Here is a 12,532-nt window from a genome sequence, read left to right on the forward strand (position 1 = left end):
TTATTTTGTGTTATTTATTTCTGTGTTTGTTATATCTACGGAGACTTGAAAGACTCTACTATGTCATCTAAACGAAGTAGAACTGATTCTTCTGCATCAAACAAGAAAAGAAAAACTTTATCTTTAGTATGTAAAGTTAACATTATTAAAGACTTCAATACAAAAATGAAAATTTATGAATTGGAAAAAAGTTTTATCTACCAGAATCGACGGTCAGAACAATTATAAAAGGTAAAGAAAAAATTCTTGAAGCTGTGAAAACTTGACAGAAGGCCTCAGTTCAATTGAAAAGGGGTTACAAACTTTAGAAAATATAGACTCCAATGAAGAGTGCATTTCTTCTACAAAACGAGAAATGAGAAAATTATTAGCATGCTACAAGGAAATTTTGAGAGAAGGAAAAAAATCTTTGAGCTGTCAGACAGACGAATTTGTTAGATTTTATGAAGCCTTCTACATCAAAATAACTTTGGTTTACGATTTTAATAATATAATTTGTTATACATGTATTATTTAAGATTTTATTAAACATTTTTTTCTAAATTATTGTTTTCTTTAGTCTCCAGCCCCAATTAAAAATAATTTGTATGTATTTATATGAGAAATTATACCCCGACTTACGTGGTTATCGCTCGGTCTCACCTATCGCGTAAGTTCGGGGTATTACTGTATTATTGCTGCTATAACTCTTGATTACTATTATTAAGTTTCCACAAAATCCAATAATCAAATATTTTTTCAATTTTAAGAAAAAAAAAATTCATTCATTTATTATATCAAACACTTCCCATTATTTCAAGAAAAATAATTATAGCATTATAAATAAACAATAAACTTACTAGCATTTGTTGCAAAAGATCAAAATGTTGTTGCTCTTCTTGTTGTAACTGTCTTAACATATTATTAAGTCTTTTCATCTGATCTCTTGTAACCTATAAAATATGTTTAAAAACAAATTCTATAATCTAATTACTCAGAATGAATTTGATAGTAATACTCAAAATTTATTTCTTAAATCTTTTCCAAAATAAATTCTAAGATAATCAAATAGAAGTAAATAAATTATGAATCATTATATTTAATATACAAAATTCTGTAAAAAGACTAAGCATTTGTAATCATCTTTATTGTTATGCTTTAACTATAACAATAAAGAAATTTATCTAAAAGTTTATCATCAAATAATTGATTAATAAAAGTATTATCAAATAAATTTTAAAATGAAAAAATCTGTTACGCTATCAATATAATTGTCATATCAGTTATACAGTAATTCATTGGATTATTAATAATCCAAGTGCATCATTATCTTATATATTTATTTAAAGCAAATAATTCTGCTAGATTTGCAAATAATTACATTATATTATCAAGTCCACTTAAAACAGTATTGGATAAGGAAGCAGTTTACTTAAAGCATTCTTCCATGTTTCTGGTTCTCTCTCCTATGTTTCACATTAGCAGGACTCCTGTTAACAGAACACTGGATAACAGAATGGTCTGTTTAAATAAGCACTGTGTTAGTAGCATTTTTAGAGCACCAGTCTGCATAAGAGAGCATTATTCTAATACCCCCATTTGCACCAAGTATTTCAATCTAGATCGTGACCAAGGTCAGCGACTGTGCCGTGGTGCAACCTCTCTCTTGACCATTTCAATCTCAACCAAAACGAGGTTCAATCACGATCGACTCAAGAGAGTTCTTGAAACTAGATCCAGTCATAAGAGAGTTCACACAATACCACACGCGCAAGAAAATACAAGTTGGCTGCAGAACACGTGTCAGGCTATCAACACAGAAATAAAAAAGATATTTGGAGAGACAATGACATCTGTCTATTATTAGATACATGGAAAGAAAAAGTATTTGTTTCTATTCCATTTTGTTTGTTGATGTTCGTGACTTACAGTGTAGTTATGCCAGTTTTATCATCGTGTGTAATAGCTGGGTTCTTCTCAAGCGGACTACCTGTGTGAATAGCTCGATGTTCGACTGGCTACAGTTACAATTGAGATCGAAGTGAGTCATGGATTGTGTGCGAACGTAGTATAAGGAAGATTTATAAGGGTCTCTCTCTAATCTTTCAGTGCATCACTGCACAGGGCCCAAGACAAAACTATGGTATAAATTATCTGGAAATTTGATAAAAATCTTCAATTATACAGGTTTCTAATACAAGGGCAATCATCATACAGATCACAGTATTGGCATAATACAGAACAGAAGCTCTCCCATAAACCTGTTCATAAAACTTGGTCATTTTTTTTAAACAAGTTTTATTGGACACACACGAGAAATAATTACGTATCATTAATGTATTGTAATATAGACACACACACAGACACAAACAAACAAAGATCACATATATGCCTTCATCTTGAATGGACAGGACAAGAAGTGATTAGCAAGAGATATTTTCTAGCTGAAAATATGTGAACATTCTTGCTACCAAATGGGGCAAGAATATTCTTTGGAGCCATCTGAATGCTCTCTAATGGGATATACAAATCAAATAAGCACAGTACTGTCTTAAATAAAGTAAGGTTACATGACCTCCGAAAACTGATTGCTAATCACTTCTTGTCCTGTCCATTCAAGATGAAGGCATATATGTGATCTTTGTTTGTTTGTGTCTGTGTGTGTGTCTATATTACAATACATTAATGATACGTAATGAAGTTTTAAGCCTACTATTGTATTTCTATAAAGAAATGAAAGTAATGTGATTAGTAAATATATTGTATTTGCTGATTATTTAACAAAACATAAAATTCATGGTATTCAGGGGAAAATCCAAGAGAGACTATGGGGGACCTAAGCTGAGGAGGGCTTATCTCCTCATTGACAAAAAAATTTATTTGTTCAAACTTTTAAAATGTTGTTTTTAAAAACCTTTATAATGGTAAATATAATTTATCAGACCATCTGCAATGCAATCATCATGCACATGTTAATAAAAAGTCCTTATTAATCATTCAAATATTTTTAATTTTTGAGTTAAGGGCTAACTAAAAGAAGGCTTAGAGACTGGATCTACTACTGTTGATGCAAGAACAGAAATCAATATACTGTATAAGTGCAGTAAAATTATGTAATAATGAATTTTAGCATTTCCAAATGCATAATAAGTTACATGGACTTCTTAAAACATAAAAAAGTGGAAAGAATTGATTACTATTAACAAATGTCTAGGTGATCTTGTTACTTTGGATAAGGGCGCAGTATGAATAAGGGTGCATTATGCAGTGATCCTCGATACTTTAAATGGACTAAACTGTATGCTTTATCTTTCCATGTAACTTTGCAAGACATTTCCAATTCCAATATAATAAATAAACTTAAAATTGAAAAAAATCTAGTAAGAGTTGTATAACTTTTACGATATTAGTTCAAAATTTTGTGTGTCACCATCTGTTATGAGATTTTATTTAACAAGTTTTTATATTATTAATTATTATAAAATTTCAAAAAGATTAATTTTGAAGGTAGAGATGAGTTTCATAAAAAATTGTAAATGCTAATAATGAATAAAATCTTTATTAAGACCATTTCCATTTGAGATACAACACATGACCTACCCTCTATCTCCCCACCCCTTGACCTTTAATCATCAAATTTAATAGCATTATTCTCCCTAATATACAAACCTCCCTGCAAAATTTCAGAAATTTTTGACAAAAGCTACAGATGTTGAGCTTCAAAGCGAGTGAATAAAATCATGCCATGTACCCAATCACACTAATATCCATACATAAAAAAAACTCCCAAATTTTTTTGCATTTCTTGACATTTCGAGTCCAGATTCCAAAAAATGTAAAAATCTACGAGGAGAGATCATTTTTTGACCTACCCTCATATATAACAGCTAGAAAAATGAAAATTTGAAAATAAATTTTATAAATACATAATAATTAAATTCGCTAATTAAATATATCTAATTAAAAATATCAGTTATTAGAATAAAGATATAATTTTTTAATATTCATTATATTGAACAAGTATTTATTTTATTATTTCATGAAATAAAAAGATAAGTATAAGTACAGACGAAAAATATATTAACATAAAACAAATCAATCTCATTTTTCTTCCAATTTTGGACAAGAAAAACTCAAAAACAATCTTGAATTTTTTTAATCTGTGTTCAATAATTTTGTAAAAAGGTAGTAGAAATTCAAAAATAATTAAAATCAATTTGATAATAGCAAATCAGATCATACACTTCCTAAATAGTCAATGAAGTCATAATTTGCAGCTTTAACTTTAATGGTTAGTGTTCAAAACACTGTTTTTAAGAAAAATTGACTGCAGTAACCAAATATGTAATAAAAAATAGTAATTTATAAAAATCTGCTAAAAGTTAACTATTTACTAAAAAATAGCTTCACTGCAATCCTTTTTGTTATATAATCAAACTAATTTTATATCTGCATTGTAAAATGTTTGGATTGTCTTTTATTTTAAAAAACAAACTTGTATTTGAATCTAAATAAATTTTATTTTTAACTATGTAATAAATAGCATAGTAAAATTTTATTACTGTTCAACTCTAATAAAAGCTTATTAACAATTTTATTACTTACTGGTTCATCAGTTTTTTCTAAATTGCTCATTATAGATGATACTTGTTTAATACAATCCCTTAAGTGCATCAATCTTTCAACAACAATACTTGTGTCAGGCTGAAAAGTAATTAGTTTTTATTATTACACGAAAAATATCATTATTACATATAGGTACATCATGTAAATATATATTAAATGTAACTTATAATTAAATCAATCATAAGTAATTACTTTCAGTGGAATTGGGATTATGTTTGCTATCTGTTTATTAATTGATATATTACTTGAATTCTTCAATATCAAAAAAACATGTGATTAATAATTCTGCTTTCAAGTAAAACTATAGTTTAATAAAAAGTACTACATATACATCCAAGTACTACATATAATCAAGTAAATAAAATCCAGATAAAAAAGTTGTTCATCTGAAATTTTTTCTGTCCGAGTTTAGTTCTAAAACAAAATCCTAACTAACTTCAAACTTATACAGTACCTATCATTAACACACTAAATGTTCCAACTATATGTAATACTGGAATATGTAGTACTTATCCTGTCTTATCTTTAACCTTATAATTTAAACAATTGGTACTGCACATTAAATCAATTTAATTTAATTTTTTTATTAAACATGCTTTTTTAAAAAGTAATCAAAAACCAAAACTGTTATTAGATAATTTTATCTATTTAAAAAATTCTTCAAAATTAAAATAAATTTTGAGAAATAGTAAAATGGGTTAAATACACATTAAAATTATTGACACATGGAAAAATTCTAAAAAACATTAAAGATGTATGACAAAATTTTGTTTAAAAACAAGCAAAAATTTTTAAAGAAAATACTTAAACAAGTAGAGACAACAGCCTAAAGTTTGAACAACTAAAGTTAAATCAACATCTACCTACCCAATTGCAATTCACAGCAATATAATTCTAAAAACATATTCATGGTAATAATTCTCTGAATAGATGACAAATGGTTGTCACACTACTGTCAAAGATGATCAAAAAAGAGCTTGATAATGGCCATTACTCTAATTCAATGCAAGTTCTGGTTTAATTTTTATTTTTTTTATAAATTTTTATAAATGTACTACAATTTTTTAAGTACTTATAAAAATGCGTATTTGTAAAAAAGTTTATCAAAATACTGCAGTTTAGACACAAAAATATTTTGCTGATGGAAAGTAAATAACTCATTCAAATAATTTTTATTCCAGTCAATAAGATTCCATTTAACAATGCTTTCCTCAGAAACACCATTGTAAAATTAGGGAAATATACACACACATAAGGTAAGAAATAAGAGCAAATGCATTTATTTACTTGTTTTTTCTCCCACAAAATTTCTTTAACTTGACACACAGTTACATTGTATAATCATCAACAAACACTGCAAGATACTATCAATATAACATCACTTTTTCAGATTTATTTAATCATTTTTCATTTCAGAATCATTCTAGTCATTTTTTTTAATAGATTTATAATTTGGAAAAGCATTATCATATTTAAATACAATATACATTTTGTCTAAAATAAAATGCTTATGCATTCAGTGGTGAATTAGAATGAATCCTAAATTTGAGAATGTAATTTTACATCCCACAGTTCATTTCACATTTGACATTTTATGACTTTTCAAACTATTTATTTTAGGAAATTGCTTATTTAAAAGTAAAGTTATGGCTAAAAAAAATTAAAGTAACTTCACAAATAAAATAATTTAACATACAGTTTTTTTTGTATTGTCTTCTTTATACAACTTTGAAGCATGACTTTCCATTAAATGTCTCTCTCTTTCATCAAGATGCTGAGAATTTTGATAATGACTATTTTGTCCATGTCTAAATATATTTTGTTGGTTTACGTCTTCATGTTCAGAATCAGTGACTAACTAATTAAAAATAATAAAAGAAACTGTTATTATTAACATATCTAAATATAAGTTTACTACTGAGTAAAAATCAATTACACATGCAGATATCACACAGCATGAACCAAAAGTCCCTAAACTCTGATTTCGAAAAATTGTGGTAGGTGTTTTAATACATAGTTGTTATACATATATTAGTTGTTTCTAATTCTTTGGCCTTTGAACACACTATCATAGATGTTGGAAGTGACTACCAAGATTCTGCAAGCACAAATGCATGCAGTAACACATGTCTGTAGCCACAAATGACTGGGAAAATGTGATTTGGACTGCAGTTTTAAAAAATTGTAGATCTATAAATTCTCACTGTCATCAATTTGTCTGTCTTTCCTTAATCTCGAAAACAGAGCTAAATAGATGAAATACAAGACCAGATATGGACATCTTAGAGGCAGGAGGCCCCAATTAACAATATATAAACTTATGATGCAAACCAGAAGTCATGTTATTTCAATTCAAAAATTTTTCTCCAAAAAGGTGTTAGATGACTTGCACAGCTCTATTATTAAAGGAAAAGTATGATGTACAGGGGCAAACCTCTACTAATTTGAAATGAAGAGCATATATTTTAAATTAAATATGTTAAAAATATGATTAAGAATTGCAGCCCAACATTGTGACGACGTCACAATAAATAATTACTTGTTGATGATAGCATAAATGTTCTTTCTTAAGAAATGCAGGTCTCTCGGATTATCCCTGTATACACATTCTTTTAGATAACCTCAAAAGAAGAGATCAGGTGATGACAAATCAGGCGATTGGGAGGAAATCTCTATGCATCATGCATATGATCTGGTTTCAAAGTATGCCTCTAAAGAAAAATACACTGTACTTGTGAAAGATATGCATGTGGATATCCTGCACTGCATTGGAGGACCAATAGGAAACTAGCACAGGTTAGTGAATAAGCATTTTTGCATGAGTTGTCTGACACAGTTTGAAACTTGTCCTTTGCAGAACTAATTTAAATACTCAGGGACATTGATATTGTCTTTACATATTCTCAAAGATATGAGAAAGGCAATGATTTTAGAATTCATAGCACATATTAACATCACCAATGGAAAAAATATATTAAAATCAGAGTTCAAGGACTTATGGTTTACCCTGTATATAGTAGATACAGATACAGACACCACATACATACAAACATACTGTATATATAAAAATAATTTTTTGTACTTTTGTTTTAATTTTTAACTAACACTTATTACATTAACACCCATCCTCAAATTGAAGGTGCAAAGGATAATCATATGTGGTGTAATTATGAGAATACTAGGTAGCCCGATAGTTCGATTAATGTTAACTCACTTAAAATTAAAATTTAAAAATTGTTTTTAAAAAGCAGGCAAATTTATACAACAAAAATTAATGAAATCACTAAAAAAATTAAAATAAATTTAAGTTTAATTATTTTTTGTGTGAAACAATGATAAAACAATTTCAATAGTTAAGTTGCAAAATAAGTTGCAATTAATTATAAAAAAAAATTGTAATTAGGGGTTCAGAAATTCAGGCAAAATTTAAATAAATAACAATAAATTAATAATTAAAACTCTGGCCTTTAATCTGGTTTCAGTTTCAGCGTAAAAATAAAATCAAAACTAATTAAAACTTAAAACATTTTAAAAAACCGTTTAAAAGTTGTTTTGAAATTTTCAAAATGTAAATCAAATTTTTAAATTTACATTATTTGCGTGCAGCTGTGACAAAACAGTTTTCTTTGTCACCGCTGCACACAAATGTTATCACAAAGGTATACATAGGCTGATATAACATTATCAACATATACATTTGGAAAACGTGCAGGAAGTAGACCAGCCGACTGATAACCAGATGACATAGATCCTGGCTTATGATGGGAACGCGTTCTGTCATCATACATTCCAATAGGGTCCTGTAATCCCATTTTGCTTTTAATATATATACAGATAAAAACTATTAAAATAATATATACAGATTTAGTTTTTATATGTATTCTGTATATAACCAAAGGTTATTCAAAAATCAAACCTAAAAAATAGTTGCTATGGAAGCAAATGAGTAGCTCTCTCTTCAACTCCAAGTCAAAGTTAAAAGTGAAGTCTTTTTTGTGTCTCCTATTCCTACACAAGGACCTTCTTTCTCCCTTTGCTAACCCTTTCCATGAATTCATGCCAACTCCACAGAGAAAGTTAACAGGTGGTCTTTTCAAGGAATGGATTGTAGACCCCATCTGCAACCTGGTGTTACAAGCTGCTTCTTTGTAAAGTGTTGGTTTCGGTTTTAGTGGGGAACATTTTGCCTTTAATATATATACAGATTATGAGATTTTAATTTATAATTTTGCTTAGTAGGACGAAGAAATCACTGAAATCGGCATTAAATATGCATTTTTATCGCAAGTACTTTCGACAAACCTATAGTCGTCTTTGTCAGGCAAATACGGAAATTTAATAAGAACGAAAAGAAATATTCTGACTTTGAAACAGAACACAATTCAAATTAAAAATTTCTGACAACACCATTAAGAACAAGCAACAAATATTCAAATGTGTTCGAAATTAAACAAGTGGTAAGTTACATAATATGCAAAACGGCACATGTGTGGATCTAGGCACACGTCATAAGTGTAACTGAGTTGTTTAACCGCTTATACAGCAGGACCCATATACTGGGCAGGTCAAGGGTAGGAGTGTTGCATGCATCTGAGGTTGTAGTAAGGAGGGACTCCCATATAAAAACAAGTTTACGATTTTTGCAGCTCTTGAGCATATTTGTTTGTGACCATAGTGGGTTGTAACCCTGCTCAAGAACCTTTTTTGTAAGTTCTGTAGTGTGCCTTCCCTTCACAATATCCTCTTGGTGTGAACAAGCATGCTAGCTAGCTACCTTGTGTTCTGCAAGGCAGCTAGCTAGCATTCTGTTTTGCATATTATGTAACTTACCACTCATTCAATTTCGAACACATTTGAATATTTGTTGCTTGTTCTTAATGGTGTTGTCAAAAATTCTTAATTTGAATCATTTGTATTCTGTTTCTTTTCGTTCTTATTAAATTTCTATATTTGCCTGACGACGACTATAGGTTTGTCGAAAGTACTTGTGATAAAAACACATATTTAACACCGATCTCAGTGATTTCTTCGTCCTATATACAGTATTTGGCATGAATATCAACTCATTGAATAATAATTTTGCTTAGCAAACACAATGTTTCTAAAGACAAAATGTTTTAAAATTTAACTATGTTGATTGATATATACCGTACTAAGGGCCAAACCTCTAATATAACAACAAAATGATATAAATTTTTAAATTCTAACATTTTTGGTATACATTATTGATTAATATTAGAAATAACCAATCTGAAATTTGCTGTAATGTCAGGTTTACATGTGTATGGATTTACTGGTGCTAGTGACTTTTGTTATGCCAGTAAAAAAAATTAACACAAACATGTACTGGTGCATCAGTGACATTAATTAGATGAAAAATAAAAAAGTTGAAAAATTCAAACTTTTTTGTTATGGCAGTGACAAATAAACACTGGTGCCAGTAAACATTGCATGTATGAACATGAACTATCAGGCCAATTAAACTGGGTATGTAAAAATTTTGCTGCTGGAAGTTGTGTTTTTATTATTAATTATTACCAGACACATATATATCATGTGATTGATACTGTATTTTCATGGCATGCCATATGTAACTAGGGAAACCAGCATGTCAGTTAAACTGCAACTAGAAAATGAAATTAATCAGATCTAATGAAACTAGTTGTTAAAGAAAACATTCTTTCCAGTACAATAAAATAATAACATTGTAATTTGACTGACTGACAACCAGAAAGAGCTTTCATTTACAGGACAATAAAACAATTAGCAGATTATTGACATTAGTAATACAGCAGTATAGTTAGCAGGGATGAGAAATTGGTGAAAAAATACATAACTCCCATAAAAAGATTCAACTCCTGACTCTCTATCCTGGGTAGGTAGTTAGTGGAGGCTACACTGACCATCTACCTTGACCTTGAAAGATAACATCTTCCTCTCAAATTTCACACAAAACAGATGTTAATCAGTGTATGTTGAGGAAACTTACAAGTTTCTAAAATTTGATATGTTTATTTTGGGTTTTTGGATCATATTATAATAATATTAACATAAAAGTACTTTCAGCATTCCACCAATATTTTACATCCTTAGAAAGACAAAATGAAGAAATTAAACACACAACTATAGTTCTTGATGTAATGCTGACAGTTTCACAATTTTAGAATAAAAACACAATGTTATTCACTTTGTTTTTTTCACACTCTCTCTCTGGAGAGGGATGAATAACTTCACTTAAAATAGGCATGCCATCATTTCCCAGAGATAAATCAGTATACTGGTTTTACAATATGGAAACATCTGATTTCATGGTCTCCCCCAGATAGACTGACATGCAAGACAATCTGTAAAAATATGGTAATTGAACAAATTCTTTTCAAGATCAAAAAATGAATGGAAAGTTGACTTCAAGAAATAAAATTTTTGGAAGCATATGAAAAACATCCATGTTTATAGGATATTACGTCTGATGTTTATGAAAAGTGATAAATACATGAGAATATGTCATATGTAAATATAATAGAAATTTCTCTTTCAATCAACAATCTTGCAAAACTTCAACATAAACTGTAACAAAGTTTGTGAGACATTTTGACACTTTATAATTGTAGAAACAAAATATGAATATTCTAGACCTAAGGTGCATTGCAAAAATATAAGGCTACCCCAACTTTTTGGTTCATCATTAAGTAAAATAGCACAAAGACCTGATGCTAAAGTTCCCAAATCCACATTTTCCTAGATGGTAAAATCAACAAAACATCTAGTGTATAAAAATAGAAAAGCAGCACCATATCTAAAGCAACAACAAAAAAAAAAAAACTGATATGGACCAGAGATAAAATGTCATAGACTTCAAAATGATGTAAAGTTATTTGGACTGATAAACATTCAATTTGGATGGTCCCAACAGTTGGCAATTTTATTGGCACAATCTTAGGAGAGAAGAGTTTTTATTTACTAAGCATCAGCAAGGAGGGGACTCAGTCATGATCTGGACAAGTTTTGGATGGTCTGGAAAAATCAATTTAGCATTCATAAATGGCCGAATGATCACAGTTGGGTATCACAACCTGTTCGATATATATCTTCTGCCATCTGGAGAAAAAAAGGTGGTCCATTCTGGCAATTGCAACAAGATAATGCACCAATCCACAATGCAAGCTTCATTTATCAATGGTTACTGGATAATGGTATTCAGGTCATGAATTGGCCTGCCTATTCCCATGATCTGAACCCTCATAGAAAATCTATGGAGTCTAATAGCTAAGGATATATATGCAGGAGAAAACAATACCACACAATTGAACAACTCAAAACTGCAATTTTAATTGTGTAGGAAAAAATAAAATTTAAATATGCTGCAAAATCTTGTCAACTCTATGTAAGATAGGATTACAAGATTATTTTGAGAAATGGTGGTTTCACTTGCTATTAAATGCTACTGGCCTTATATTTTTGCAATACCATTATTTTTGAATAGAAAATTTACATTTTCATTTTTATTTTTGATTGTAAATAGAATACACAATTCTTTTACATTAATTCTTATCACTAAATTTTTGTTTAAGTGTAATAAAAATTTATTATTCCAAAAAATTGGGGTGACCTTATATTTTTGCAATGTACCTTAGCACTTGAAAAATAAAACCGGTGAAGAAAAGTTAATATTTGTGGGTAAACAGTAACTGGCACAAAAGTTTTACTGGCAAAAGAACTTGTGTCAGCAAATCATGCATATGTAAACCTGGATTAATTAACAATATATCATCATAAACTGGCAAGGAATTACTCCAAGGGGGATTTCTTAGAAATACATTTCCCTGAAATTTAGTCCCTGATGGATTACAAAATCCCTGATAGAATTTTGTTACAAAAAATGCAGAGAAGACCTAATCACTGGATTATTTACAGGCTGTAACTCTAA

The 12,532-nt window shown here is 29.2% G+C and overlaps 1 protein-coding gene across 3 annotated transcripts in view; it reads right to left on the reverse strand.

Moving 5' to 3' along the window:
* LOC136986688 (pericentriolar material 1 protein-like) overlaps positions 1–12,532 on the reverse strand; it is a 67,178-nt gene that overhangs the window by 40,282 nt on the left and 14,364 nt on the right. For 2 of the 3 annotated variants that reach the window (XM_067284266.1, XM_067284265.1), the window contains exons 3-5: positions 6,302–6,463; positions 4,585–4,683; positions 840–932 (exon numbers count right to left, since the gene is read on the reverse strand). In XM_067284266.1, the coding sequence (XP_067140367.1) occupies positions 840–932; positions 4,585–4,683; positions 6,302–6,463 (354 nt within the window). The remainder of the gene's footprint in view (positions 1–839; positions 933–4,584; positions 4,684–6,301; positions 6,464–12,532) is intronic. The other variant, XM_067284267.1, reaches the window with a different exon arrangement.

Source organism: Centruroides vittatus, unplaced genomic scaffold (assembly GCF_030686945.1).
Source record: "Centruroides vittatus isolate TY-2023 unplaced genomic scaffold, ASM3068694v2 scaffold_1167, whole genome shotgun sequence".
In the NCBI taxonomy this organism is placed as follows: Eukaryota; Metazoa; Arthropoda; class Arachnida; order Scorpiones; family Buthidae; genus Centruroides; species Centruroides vittatus.